This window comes from Hyperoodon ampullatus, assembly GCF_949752795.1.
Source record: "Hyperoodon ampullatus genome assembly, chromosome: 2".
NCBI classification, from domain to species: domain Eukaryota; kingdom Metazoa; phylum Chordata; class Mammalia; order Artiodactyla; family Ziphiidae; genus Hyperoodon; species Hyperoodon ampullatus.
Genome location: NC_136915.1, coordinates 123993513 through 124009052, shown reverse-complemented (window position 1 = coordinate 124009052; position 15540 = coordinate 123993513). Strand labels below are relative to the sequence as shown.

General features: G+C 35.2%; 1 protein-coding gene across 3 annotated transcripts in view; it reads right to left on the bottom strand.

The window, feature by feature from the left end:
• SMYD3 (SET and MYND domain containing 3) overlaps positions 1-15540 on the bottom strand; it is a gene marked incomplete at its 5' end in the record, with an annotated part of 751002 nt that overhangs the window by 536316 nt on the left and 199146 nt on the right. For all 3 annotated transcript variants that reach the window (XM_079724186.1, XM_079724187.1, XM_079724188.1), the window contains one exon: positions 550-613. In XM_079724186.1, the coding sequence (XP_079580312.1) occupies positions 550-613 (64 nt within the window). The remainder of the gene's footprint in view (positions 1-549; positions 614-15540) is intronic.

Below are 15540 nucleotides of genomic sequence, written 5' to 3'. Positions count from 1 at the left end.
AAAAAATTATGCATTCATTAGTGGGGAAATTATGACTGTGGTGCATTCATATGATAGGATGAACATGAGGATACAAAAAGTTCTTCTAGATAGATTATTAAATGAAAAAGAAAATCAAGGTATAAAAGAATTTGTGCCAGAATAACCTGTATCTGTTTTTAAAAACAAAAGATAAAGATACATGAATGTGTTTGCACCAAAAAAATGCTGCAAAGATACATAAGAAACTTAACAGTGGTTAGCTCTGGGAAATGGGACTGAAGTCAAGAGGACAAGAAGATGGAGAGGTGTAAACATTTAACTTTTCTTCAGTGATATATACACACACACACACACACACACACACATACACACACACACTATATGGATAGAGTTTATGTATATATCATGTATATATAATTATTACCATCTACATATATGATTTTTAAGTTGAAGGAAAAAAACAAGTTAAAATAAATAAAAGATTATGAAGAAACAGAAATAGTTCAACAGGCATAATGGAGAACAAATTTAAGAGTAGAGAATTTACATACAGCAGAACCTTCTTACCTGACACTTAGCACTACAGTATTTGGCAACTCGGCATTGAGAGCATCGCATCAGCTTTTCCTTCCTGTTAAAAAAAAAAAGTTCACATTAGGAAATGAATGAGAATCATATATGGCTGAAGAAAGAAAACATAAGTCAAGGTACTGACACCAATATGTTCTGCTCACTCTATCTGTATGGTCCATGAGATTTAGATTTTCACAGTGATGAACATCTTCTTTCACCTTCAATGCGAGACATATACATAATAACTAGTGTTCTTTTTTAAAAAATTGTGGTAAGATATATATAACATAAAATTTACCACTTTAACCATCTTTAAGTGTATAGCTTCAGTGGCCTTAAGTACATTCACATTGTTGTGTAACAGTCACCACCACTAATGTTCTTTTTAACATAAATTTAATGAAAACACAGAGATTCCCACTTAGGCAAAAAATTTCACTTCATAGAGTTCTTTTTTTCATAGAGTTTTTAATGTCTCCATATGAAATTAAGAATCTAGCCTATCAACTAACTGAAAGTACCCGACACCATTCAAATAGAAAAATTTTACAAGTTTAAATTTACCATGTAGTTTAATTGCAATATACTCCTTCTGGGAAATGATTTTCAACTTCCATTAAATTCAATTACTACTTTCAACTTGCTAAATTGAGATGCACCAAAGTTATGTCCTCCCCAAATCGCCTGAGGAAGAAAAAAGCCAAAACAAAGAAAAACTTGGATTATAAAATAAAAACAATAAATCTGATGATGAAATTCATAGTAACAAATATCAGACAGGACTGTAGATACTTTCAAGGCAGCCAAGAGCATTAAAAGTCAAACTATAATATTAACATCAGTGACAAAATGGGAACAAATCTTTCTAAGCACTTCTGATGTGCCAGGTACTGTTCAAAGTTCTTTACATCTATTGACTCACACTTAACTTCAGATAGTCCTATAACTAAGCAGTTTTATTATGCCCATTTTAGAGATACTTCAATACATTTTCAAGAGATAAGAAGCAGATGACTAAGGAAACACACCATAAAGTTCAAGTGGCAGGTGACATTGAAAGGGTAACAACTGAACCCTTCAGAGAATCAGAACTTGAATATACCAGGTACCTCACCCATAGGAGAGGAGCAGTGAGATATGGAGCATATAACATGGGGAGAGGTTAAAAGTCTAAATAAAGCAAAGTCCAAACACCTCCTACCCGCAAGTGTAGAATTACAGGTGTCAGATATCAACATCCCAGACAACAACCCAAACCCAAGCAACCTGGCCCTAAAGTTCTTGCTTTTAACCATCACATTATGCTACCACTCTTAGACAAAACTGGATAAAAACAAAATCCACCCATAGACTATTTTTCTTTAATTAATTTATTTATATATTTTTTAATTTTTATAATTTCTTTTATTTTTGGCTGTGCTGGGTCTTCGTTGCTGCACGCGGGCTTTCTCTAGTTGCGGCGAGCGGGGGCTACTCTTCGTTGCAGTACGCGGGCTTCTCATTGTGGTGGCTTCTCTTGCTGCAGAGCATGGGCTCTAGGTGTGTGGGCTTCAGTAGTTGTGGCACGCGGGCTCAGCAGGTGTGTCTTGGAGATTCTAGAGCGCAGGCTCAGTAGTTGTGGCGCACGGGCTTAGTTGCTCCGTGGCATGTGGGATCCTCCCGGACCAGGGAACGAATCAGTATCCCTTGCATTGGCAGGTGGATTCCTAACCACTGTGCCACCAGAGAAGTCCTGTCATAGACTATTCATGAGACACACTCCAAATAAAAGGACATACAAAGGTGGAATGAGAAGGATATGCTAGGCAATATTAACATTAATATTAAAATTATTTAAACACTAATAGAAAAAAGCCTGTGTAACTATATCAATATCAGAAAAAGAGACATTAAGGTTAAAAATATTACTAGAGATGAATAAGGTCAATACACAAAGATAAAAGACTCCAATCACTAGGTATTAAGTACCTAGTAACAAATGTACGCAGTCTAAAAATACATAAAGTAAAAGTAACCTCTAAAAAAATGATCAATACACAATAAATTAATACAAGTAAGGCCTTTAAAATAGTGCCTGGAATATATTAAGTACCATACAAGTATTAGTTATCAAGTCTTTTTCAGGAATTCATAGACCAAGCAGAAAAAGAATAAGGAGCTCTATAATTTACTTGATCTCATGCAATACACACACCCTTGTACCTTTTATATTAATGTGTATTCACATACTCTTTTCAAGCACCCACTGGCCATTTACAAAATATGCCCACACATTAGGCCACAGAGCAAATCTAAAAATCCCAAAGAATCAATATTATGCAGATAATTTTCTCCAACCATAAAAGAATTAGATTAGAAATCAGTAAAAAAAAATAAACCCAGCAAAATCTCATATTTATAGAAATTTAAAAGCTTATATAATTCAAGGATCAAAGAATTGTCATGAAAATTAGAAAATGTATTAGACTAAATAATGAAAAAAAATAAAAACGTGAGATACAACTAAAGTAATACTTGAAGGAACATTTATAGCTTTAAATTGTTTATGTTGACCGCAGTGGTATAATTTTTTAATCTTCTTAACTTTCCCCATAAAAAAATGACAGAGCAAGTAGGAAACAGGAAAACCTAACCATCACTCCCCACCCTGGAAAATATATACAACAAACCCAAAAATATTAGCAGGAAAAAAAAAACACACACACACACACAAACACAAACACACACACACACACACTACTAGCTTCAAGACTTGAATTAAATCAGTATATTTGTGGGAGAAAACAAAGAAGGCAACTTCCAATAGACCTGAAAACAAAAGAAGCCCCAAACTGCTAAAAGATCCCTGGCAGGAAGTCTGTCAAGCCAAACTGAGAACTGCACCCAAGATTGGGATAGTATGCTTTCTGCAGGAACACTCCTGAGGATGAGGTCCCTGAGGCTCCCCTGAATCCTGCTTTCCTTAGACCTGGCTCCTCAGATTTCCCCTCATTTCCTTTTTTCTTGTCTAAGTTATTCAGAGGCTATTTCTATTGCTTGCAAATAAAGATCCCCAACTATACAAAGTGTTTCATCTCAACTTTTAAAAATAATAAGCATAATCAAAATACCCAGGAAAAACAGTGATGAACCTGGTTGCAAATATTAAAACTTCATCTTCTCCCTCCCATAGCTCTCAACCACAGGCTTTAATGAATTTTAACACAGAATTTCAGCAAAATAAATAGCAAGATGATTCAAAGTACTGGGATAATTCAGCTGCCATTTGATGTGTGAAAAAAAATTCCTTAACATGAGTTATTTAAATGTTTGGGGTTACTTTTACATATCAAATAACCAAACAAATAAATTTAAGTTCTCAAGTTTCAAAAAAAAAGGTCAACTGAATCCAAGAGAAAAGTAGTGTGTCTGATTAGAGGAACCACTGAGGCTTTGAAGAGTTACTGCTTTTCTCTGTTGAGTAAGGTTCAGAGTAATAGCCTCTTGGTAAGGTCTCCTTGCAGAGAAAAAACTTGGGCAGCAGTGGGAGAGGAAAATAAGTATTAGAAACATAGCCACCCAGACAGTTCATGAAAACATTCTTTCTCTCTTAAAAAAAAAAATCAACACATCATTTCCAACTGAAAGACAAACCCACATTTTTCTTTAAAAAAATCAGAAATGTACATGTCAAATAAAAAACAGAATTAATTAGAAGCCCTAAATAAAAAGGATCACTTATTCTAGGTGGTAGCTCCAGAGGCTAAAACAAGAAATGCTGAATGGAAGTGAGAGAGGGACAGATTCTGTCTAAAGGTAAAGAAGATCGTTGTGGCAACAGCAACTGTTCAAAAATCAAAAGAAATGCCCTGAGAAAGTGGAGTTCCAGGTCATTTGACATGTTCAAGGAGAATCTGATAGGTACATTTACAGACATATGTACAGGAAATTCCAGCACTGCAAAGGAGCATGAATTAAATAAGTTTCCTTCTAATTCCAAAATTATTTGGTTCTGCTTCTCCTGTGTAACAAAAAAATATAAACAAAATTTGAAGATAACAAAATTTGTGCCTATTATAAGGCCAAGCATGATAATCTCACAGGAGTAGAGAAGTGAGCAATATACAATTTTCACAGACTCCACAAACATCCTGTTTGCAAAGCGATTATTTCAAGAGTCCATCCAGAACTGGAATTTCTGAATAAAAAGGAATCTAAAGAAACAGGTTAGGAATGTATCAGTAACAGAAAGGTGATTTAGTTTTACCTCTTTTTTCCCCTCCACTTAAGAGACAAATAGTAGTAGTCTACCTCTAAATTAAAGAAGATATTAAAATTATTGTATACTAAAATAAATGGAAGTTTTAGGCCCCCATCCCAAAAAAGCAAAAAGGGTTCCCTTATCACTTGTTCATATAAACTCGGATATGTTACTGATCACAATGTCAAATCAGAGAAACTTCTCAGCTTGCTCAGTGCTCCAGATACAGTGATTCACAGAGCATAAGTTAAGTCCTCTCTTCCAAGTAAAAGATGGGTAGTAATTAGTTTCTCCAATAGCCTAGGCAACTGAAGTGTGGAAAGGAAATTAAAATAAACCTAAATTAATTGTTCTGCTGCTATACAAATTAAAAAGTCATACAGTTGACCCTTGAACAACATGGGGCTTAGGGGTGCCAACCCTCCGTGCAGTTGAAAATCTATGTATAACTTTACAGTTTGGCCCTACATATCTGAGGGTCTGCATCCACGGATTCAACCAAACTCGGATGGTGTTGTACTGTAGTGTGTATTTAGTGAAAAAAACGCAGTTTTTTTCACTAAAACATAGTGAAAACTAAAACATAGTGGACCCACGCAGTTCAGACCCGTGTTATTCAAGGGTCAATCATATATGGATATAGGGGAAACCACTGTCTCTAAGAAATCAAAGAGCAAAGGGGATTAATTGGCTCCCTCAGATCCCAACAACTGGAGTACTGTTTAAGGGAACATCTCTGTCCTTTTTGGTTATCAGAGGGCAAAAGTATCCTACTGTTTAGAAACTCTGCCCTAAAATAATACGGCCAGTTGCCAGGTAAAGAGAAAGAAGTTTCCTGGAAAGGATATAGAAAATGAACAAATTCTATACCAAATTTCCCCCAGCCCTGGCACGTACAGAATCCATTTAAAACTTCCTACAGAGGAAAAAAAATGCATCTACAACACATTCATAGATAATATACTTATCATACGGGGTTCTTTCCTAGTAACATGCCTCGATCTCCTAGAAGTCTCCCAGTGTGTCTAGTGGTTGAATCTCTCCTTCAACAGCCATCCTCACAATGGAAGGAAACTGGCTCACTGTCGACCAGTCAGACGCAGGCGAAGGCTCAGACAACACAGGGAAGCCAGGCGACCCTCCTGCTCGCTGAAGCACACTCATCTGGATGGAGCACAGCCCAGCACAATCAGAAGCAACCCCAGAGCCCAGGGTGTGCCTTTGCAGCCTCCTCATTCAAGGTGAGGATCCCTGCCCAGTGATCTTTTGCACCCTGAATATCTCAAGGACCAAATTTTAATTTGTGGCTGATCACTGAGGAAATTTATTTTGTGGCTGATTTCTTTGGGAAGAAATCTGAGCTGAGAAAAAGACCAGAGCACATTGAGTAAAGCCTGTACCACTTATAGGTGCTAAGGAAAGAGTGTTGACTTATGGGATGTCTGATTTAGTACCCCAGGACTTTATACAAGTTTTAAGAAAATTCCCTGAATAGAATTCCTATGAAAGTATTTTTTCACATAATTAAGACCCAAGATGCTCTATGGAGTATGAGAAATACTGAATGTTATGATGGGCAAGCTCTTAAAAACAAAGAATAAAAACTCTCCATTTGTTTTTAAATGGAGAAAGCCAAAATACCTAAGTGAAAGAAGTCTAAATACAATTTCTTAAACAAAAATACCACAGAAATATTTATTTACAGAATTTTTATGTTTGTTAATATCTTTGAAACCTCAGAATCCTGATTCATTAGAAATGTTAATGTCATGTAACCAAGTACTTGGCTATATTTCCCCCTGGAAATTTCTGAAGCAAAAGAAATTCTACATTATGAAAAAGAGATTATCCCATTAGCACTTAGAGAAAAGCACAGCAAAGTATTTGAGCCAAGTTAGTCAAGAGAGGCAGACCCTCTTACTCGGGGACTTCCCTTTTTCACTGTCCTTGGTCTCTTAAAGCTCCTGTACTGGCAGAGACTATGCTACCTGATGAACACAAACTCCAGTAGTTAAATCAACAAGTGTTCAGTGACTGGCCACCGTGTAAGGTGTAAGGTCCTGGGTGGGTGGGTGTGAGGAGGGTATTACAGTCACTGTTTCTAGGAGCTCGTGGTAAAGGAGGACAGATCAACACATACCACTTTCAGAATGAGCTACAATACAAAACCGTGTTTTGAAAAGCGGCACAGTCTACAGGGCCCTAGTTCAGAAGAAGGAAAAGTCACTTTCTGACAGGTAAAGACTGAATTGGAGAGGATGTTATAAGGGAAAAGGAAGACACCATACCTAAGAGGGAAAATATTTTACCAGTTTAGAGTTCAAAATCTGTAGTCCAAGTGCTATAGTCTGAATGTTTGTGTCCCCCTGCCCTAAATTCATGAGTTGAAATCCTAACCCCCAAAGATATTAGGAGGTGGGACCTTTGGGGGGTGCTCAGGTCTTGGCAGTTGAACCTTCATTAATGAGATTAGTGTTTTTATAAGAGACCCCACAGAGATCGCTTACCCCTTCTACCATGTGAGGACAAAGTGAGAAGGTGCCAGCTATAAATTAGGAAGAGGGCCCTTATCAGAATGTGACCAGGCTAGCTGCTCAATCTTGGGCTTTCCAGCTTCCAGAAGTATGAGAAATAAACTTAGGTTGTTTATAAGCTACACAGTCTGTGACATTTTATTACAGCAGCCTGAAAGGACTGAGACACCAAGTCCACTCCCTACCAGTAGTGTAACCTTGTTACCTCTCTTAGCCTCAATTTCCTCCTCTGTAAAGTGAGAATAAGTGACTACTCATAAAACTGTTGGGTAGACTATATGAGGTAATCTACATAAAGTGGCTGCTAATAGAGCGTCTAAGCATAGAGTTGAAACTGAGGATGCAAAGTATATTTTCAAAGTGCTCAAGATAATGTTGTCTATTTCTATGCCACATCTGAAAATCCCACACCTCTTCCATGGTTGCTAAAAAAGCAAAATCCACATGTGCCACAAATCTGGTCATCTCCTTGCAAGCACACAGAAAATTCACCATTTTTTTTGAAATCCACATGTTCCCATAATACTTGGCTCTAATTTCAAAATTTGACTAGCATCGTAAGTGTTTCACTGCTCAATCACGTTCACTAAAGTTTGTATTACTACTATTTTTAATTTGATCAGAATGATTAACTTCAAAGTGGTCTGATTCAAGAAGCTAAAAATGTTTTATGAAAGTTTCATTTGTGGAAATTAAAATCAGAGAAGGCTGTTACATCTTCAGTAATATTAAAAGGTAATTAGAACTCCTAATATTCTGTTTGCTTTATGTAAAATAATGTCTATTACAAGTTGAGAAAATTAACATTTTTACAAGAGTACAGATTTAAACTCTCCTCATTATATGATATTTCTCTACAAAATTGGATATTGTGTGCTGTGGGTCACTCTAACAGCTAAGAATTGAAAACTGGTGACTTAAAGGTGTTTCTTAGGCAGAGCACACATAAGTAGACTGAAGAAAGCTGTGACTAAAATGAATTGCTGAAGAGGGATTTTTTTCTAGTGACAACATCTTTGTTTCTAAATAGGGAACCTCTTTAGCCTAGTCGAGTAATACAACTCTGATAAGTCTAAGAGATATATTCGATTTCCCTAAGTCTTCTTGATATCTAAAATTTTTTTAAGTGAGGAAGAAGAAAAAAACCTGACTTTGCCTAAAGACTGAAATCAGATACCCTTTAAATATGTTAAGTATTGCTATTATAAATATCACACAGCATACACATAAAAATAAAAGTACCATGGGTAAAATATCAAAGAAGGTACAAGAAAATCTGGTCAACATTTTCATTAATATACTAAAACCTAAGCCTTCAAAATGGCAAAAGATGCTCACCTTGGTTTCAAATGCAGGGTATACTTTATCACTATGAATGAATTATCTATCATGCTACCTCTAATTAGAAAATGAAGCTTATCAGCAGCATGTTTCCATTTTAACTTGAACAATGAGAAATCCAAAAGTCAAAATCACTATCTAACTATATTTATCTGTTCATTTCAGAGGCCTGGAAGCCATTTTATCCTTCTGGCTGCTTAAAAATTTGCTCTTCTATTTTATAATTAAGTATATTACTTCATTTAACTTTTAACTATAAATTTCCTCAAGTCCTCCTGGAAGTAAACATTAATGAAATCTCAAATAACTCATTCTCAACTTTGGAGAATAAAATAGCACTTTAAGTTTATAAAGAAACACTGTGCTGACCTAATCCCAAAATAAAGAAACCTTAAAAGATGAGTCCTTAGGAAACACAGAATTAAGTGTTTCACCTGCCAATGCATTATAATTAATTATAAATTCTTAATGATTATTTTTAAGGAGAATGATCATCAGCTGATAGCCACTGAATGAGAGTTAACAGGGGTCGTGCAAGGGTTTTCATGCCTGTGTTGTCCTCCTACAGCGAGCAGGTACTATGGCCGATATAAGGTTCTCCCATGGCCCCCCAATATTACCCTCACATACTCTACTTATCAAACACCCTTATGAGTTTGATAATATCTTGTGATGAAATGCAGACATCACCCCAAAAACCTTATGACTACAAGTCATTTGCAACTTAGTATGAATTACCTTAATCAGATAATCGTATTATTTTTCTCTAGACCCTTAGCTGTGATTTCTGGGAATAGACATTTTGCTTAGAGCAGATATAGAAGAGAACTACCAGAGTGTTCAACATTTAAAAGACCTAGGGAGAAAAGATATCAGAAACCGTGACAATGCACCAAAATGGAAATTAGAAATGTACAAGAAGACAATTTCATTTGCCCTGAAATTTGGACTCCAGCTCAGTATGCAGACAGGTATGGAATAGAGAAGGTAAGCTGAGCAGAAAAAGTTCTAGGAGAACCATACTTTAATCCTGGCTGCTTCATTTATTGCTCTGCAACTGATAGTAATAAATATACTTCTCTGTCCCTAAAGTTGTAAGTTATTCTAGTCTATAATAATAATAACAATAATAATAAAGGCTACACCTAGAATGTTGAATGGATTTTTCATATTACATATACTTTGTGAAATTAAGTTCTTGTAATGTGAGAAAAAAAAGAGTGAAAAGAAATAGACCAAATTGTTGAAACTTTTCTTAGAGTGATATGAATTGGGGTGATTTTCCCTCTTTTTTCTCTTTTCCAGTTTTATATAATAATATTATGTTACTTCCATAATCAAATAAACATCAACTTTAATGAAAAGGCAATATGTACTATTTAATGGCTTTAAATTGCTCTTGGTCTAAGGCAGGACACAGAGAGACAGAAAGATCAACAATTTATTCCAATGTTTGGAATAGTAAGTGCAAATGTATGCTTTGTTTACACAAAATTAAATGAAATTATACTTTATTAATTGAATTTATTTTTAACTGGAATTTGCTACAAATGTAGTGTTAAAAAGTAAATTTTTTTTACTCTTTGATAATATATGAGAACCTGATAATTTAAAATAATATCTATCATCATACTATATTTAAAAACTAATATTTATAGATTTAACATCTTCCAAAATATAAAAAGCAATCACTTCAGAAAAGGAACAATATGAAAAGAAAGAAAAAGTTTTACCACATGAAACTTGGGCTACTCAGCCTCTTTCTGAATACAAGTTCCAACTTCAACTGATGCTTCATTTTTTATTATTCTCTCTGACTTATTTTATTTAACTTGAAGTTAATCCATATAAAGTAAAATTTCTTTATTCTCTTACATTAACTTTCACTTTGATTTAGAGTTGGCCAGTCAAAACACCACGTTTTTAAAAAAATTCAGATGCAAATGGAAAATCTTTGAGATACGAGAGAAATCAAAGGCTGTTTCCAAAAATGACCCCGTCATTCATTCACCAATTCATTCTTCAACAAAAAAGTGCCAAGTCCCTTCCAATTGCCAAGCACCTGATTAGGCACATGGCAGGCACTGTCCACTGCTTACCCAACAACCACTTCACTCTTCCCTGCCAAGGGTACTGTGATTTGTTGAAATAGCAGAGATCTCTGGATTTCAGCTAGTGTAGGTTGACGACTCCAGGGGGATAAATCATCACTGGTCTAAACTAGTAAAAATCTCATGCCCCATGGCCACTGGTTGTTCTAATAACAGGCCCTGTTACCCAGCTCTGGCAAATGACCTGTAAAGGGATACAGCTGACCCTCATTATTTATGGGTTGTTTATTTGAAAATCTGCCTACTCACTAAAATTTATTTGTAACTCCAAATCAATACTTGCACTTTTGCAGTCATTCATGGATATGTGTGGAGAGGCAAAAATTTGAGTTACCCAATGCACATGCTCCCAGCTGAGGTTAAATGAAGTGCTTTCTTATTTCAGCTCTCATACTGTAAACGAGAATGCTTTTCAAGGTCTATCTAGTGCCACACTTCACTCATTTTTGTGCTTTTCATTGGTGATTTCGCTATTTTAAATGGCCAGCTAGTACAGTGCTGCAGTGCTATCTAGTGCCCTAAGCACAAGAAAGCTGTGATATGCGTTACCCAGGAAATATGTGTTAGATAAGCTTCACTCAGGCGTGAGTTATAGTTCTGTTGGCCATGAGTTCACTGTTAATGAATCAACAGTATGTATTCAATAAGGTGTCTATAAACAGAAACACACACAAAACAAGGTTATGTATTGACTGGTTGATTAAAATGTGCCCAGGGACTTATAGGAACCTAACTTTGTATATCCCCTAGGAGTGATGGTTCAGTTTTGGCTAATTCAGTGTTTGTGGTGAATAACAAGAATCAACTATATTTCTAATGAGAGACATTTTGTCCATTTCAACTTTCTTTGCACAAGAGGCAACAAGAGAACAAATACCATCAGACAGAAAGACCCCGACAACATCCAATAGCCAGCAGCTACCAACCTCCAGCTTTTGGATGGGAAGAATCAGTTCCTATTTGTTTAAGCCATTACAGTGGAAATGTATATATAAAGATATAATAAAATGATGCTTCCTTTTCAATAAACACACAGTATACTACTCCTGAAATAAAACAATAAACATGTTCTACATTCCATAAAACCAAGTCCTATAAATGCTGCTTACTGTGCATTCTAGTCAAATGGAGAAGCTTATGTTTGGCACCACTTTTATTTCTACCTTTTGAGGTTAAGGTCAACAAACCTGCAATATTATGAACTAATATTTAATTCCTAATAAACTTTGCACTTATTTTTATCATGTACTTATAAATAGAAAAATACATTCTCAAAAATCATTTTATTTGACATATAAGGTAAGGAACATCTGACAAATATATACTGTCTGATTAATATATAATTATGTATGAATGTGTGTATGTATGTGTATATATAAAGATATAAAGGTATATCACAATTTATTTTGCCATTCCACATTGATAGAATTGGCATCATGTCCATATTGATGGACATTTGGTCGACTATTTTACTCTCATAAACAATGTTACCTGCATTGTACATATATACAATGATTTTCAAAACTATTTGGTCTCAATCTGGACTTAACATATACATACTACTATATATAAAACAGATAATCAACAAGAACTTACTGTATAGCACAGGGAACTCTACTTGATAATCTGTAATAACCTACATGGGAAAAGAATCTAAAAAGAATGGATATATGCATATGTATAACTGAATCACTTTGCTGTACACCTGAAACTAACACAAAATTGTAAATCAACTACACTCCAATAGAAAATAAAAATTAAATTTAAAAAAAATTATTGATGGGGGCTTCCCTGGTGGCGCAGTGGTTGAGAGTCCGCCTGCCGATGCAGGGGACACGGGTTCGTGCCCCGGTCTGGGAGGATCCCACATGCCGCGGAGCGGTTGGGCCCGTGGGCCATGGCCGTTGAGCCTGCGCGTCCGGAGCCTGTGCTCCGCAATGGGAGAGGCCACAACAGTGAGAGGCCCACGTACAGCAAAAAAAAAAAAAAAAAAAAAAAAAAAAAAAAATTATTGATGGACTCTAAAGAGGTTTTATTTATGTGGGTTATATTTCTATTCATATTTACTATATTAAATACTAAAATTAAGAAAATTTTAATATATTTATTCATTCATTTAAAATAATAATTCCATTACATGTTGATATAAATAATACATTTTTATGAAAATAACTATATTTTCCAAAATAAAAATAAGTTAGTGAGTAGAGTGGCACTATTTTACATTTATGCAAATCTCTTAAATATATGGCTTAATAGAATGCAGCTGGATTCTCATTTATGTTTCTAAATTCAATCCTTGAATAATCGGTTATCATGGAGCTTCTGGAAAACCCCACTGTATACTCATGAGGGAATGAGAGTGAAAAAGGCAAATACTGTCTTAATATTACTATAAAAATAGTTTTCAATTTAGAGGTCCTCTGAAAGTACCTTGGGGACCCCCCAGACATTTCAGGACCCCACTTTGACTTCTGCTGCTTCAGAGTACATATTCGTAGAAGTAGAATTGCTGAGTTGTAAGAATGCACATCTTGAAATATTTCACATATTGACAAATGGCTCTCCAAAGTGGTTGTAGGAATTTACACTCCTGCAGCAGCCTAGTGAGAGCTCTCTTAAATCCATATATTGTCAGCCCTGTTGACAGTCATTTTACTTTCTGCTAGCCTGATGGGTGTGAAATATTATCTCACTGTGCTTTTACTGGGCATTTTCTTGATAAATAGTCACAGTTTGAGCATCTTTTCAAGTTCATTCACCATTCATGGTTTCTTTTGTATGAACTGCCTATTCATATCATTTGCCCATTTTCTGCTGGGTTGTCTTTTAAAGAGATTAAACCTACTGAGTTTGATCTCTTGTTGGATGCATGATTTGTAAATTAATTTCTCACAGACTATGTCTGTATTTATTCCTCAATTAGGCACTATAAGAGAATACAATATAGTAGTTAAATCATTGACAATGAAGCCATATGGTCTGGAACTGAATTCCAGTTTATCATTTAGTAGTTGTGTGATACTAAGCCATTTAATCTCTCTAAACCACTGAACGAAAGTGGGAATAATAACAATACCAAAATTACTTGGTTGTAATAAGAATTAAATAAAACATGTGGAAAACTTATTGTGCTTGGTTTATAGGAAATACTCCTTATTATCATCACATTATTATTATTACTTTAAGAGATTTTTTAATGGTAAACTCTCAAAAGACGTTTCTAGATATTATGTGAAATACCTCAAGTGCTGGGTAGAAATATATTAAAAAGTTTAACCTTCTAGACATTCAGAATTTTATAAACCCTGAATGTCTATAAACACTTGGAATATTTTTCCCAGTTATTTTCAAGTCCTTCATATAACTAACTACGAAAAATTATTGAAAAAGTATAATAGCAGTATAAGTAGAAGTCATTTACTGAAATATTCATGGATATAATGAAATGGTAGTTACTTCTTAGCTTAAAAGCAACCACACATGAATAAAATAATAATGAAACTAGTGTTTTTAGAAAAACTGTTGGTCAACATGGGTTTTAAATGTTCTAGAAAGTCAACATCTGACCCAAATAAGTAGAAAACTTTTACATATTTTTCTCTTATCTCAAAAAAATCAGAAATAATACAGTGGCAACTTTTACTTTTCTACAGAGATCATAAGAAAGGCTGAGAAAATCTTAACACATCAACTTCCCTCTCCTCTCTACTCATTAGGTTAGTAGTAAAAAGTCTTTCAACACAGAAAAGATAATTAACTCTTTTCAGGTAAGCTGACTCATTTTACTAAAAAGCAATCTCCCTGTTTATAGCTCATTTATAATAATCCTTAGACAATGGAAATTTATAATTGATCAACCTTGACTATACTAAAAGAATCCCAATGGCAACAAATTGTAACATCTATTTTCCCCCAGAGGAAATGAGAAAGAAAACAATTTTTGAAATGTCATTACTCAAATGGTTTTTTAAAACTATGTGATATTTAAATGGTAAAATTTAATTATCTTTTTTTCTGATATAAAGATCTTTTGAAAGCCAAATCCTTCCTATTGTTACTGCTCTTTACTTTACTGGGCCCATAAATATCACTAAGGACCATTTTGTACAATGAACTATGGGAGGTTCTGGAGAAACAGGGGTCATAATAAGATACAGTTCTTGTTTTCAAGGACTGCTGATGCTACAAAAGAAGCAGAATAGCAGGAACGGCAATAATGCTTACTATACACCTATTATGTGGTGTCAGGGACTGTGCTAGACATCTGTAAGATAGTAGTTGGAGAGTGGGAACCCTGAAATTGAAGTGACAGAAGTAATAGTTATTGGTCACCACCAGTTCTAGGGTATGGCCACAGAAAGAGGTAGCTAAACTGTGATAAAGGCAAAGATAATTAGAAATGGGGATGAAGAGGCCAGGTGCTGGGTGGATATTCACTTCAGCAAAAATGACACCAAGAGTAATGATGAGGAAAGAAAAAGTGAGCCATGCACGGAAAGGAATAACCGGAAGGTGAGGTGATGGGGATATAATGGCAAATGCTTCAAAGGACCTGGCAATTTCGAGGGAGAAGAGAAATGGTCTAAGAGCAGCATGGTCTTAGTACCTCTCTAGATGCTGAGGTACTTAGGATATGAGAAAAAATAGCCACTACTTAGGAGGATAGGAAGCACTGTCCTTAAGAGGCAGTCAGATTTCAGTTAGAGCAACAAGAAGAGAATATTCAGAGAAGACCTTCAGGATATAGAGGTTTTGC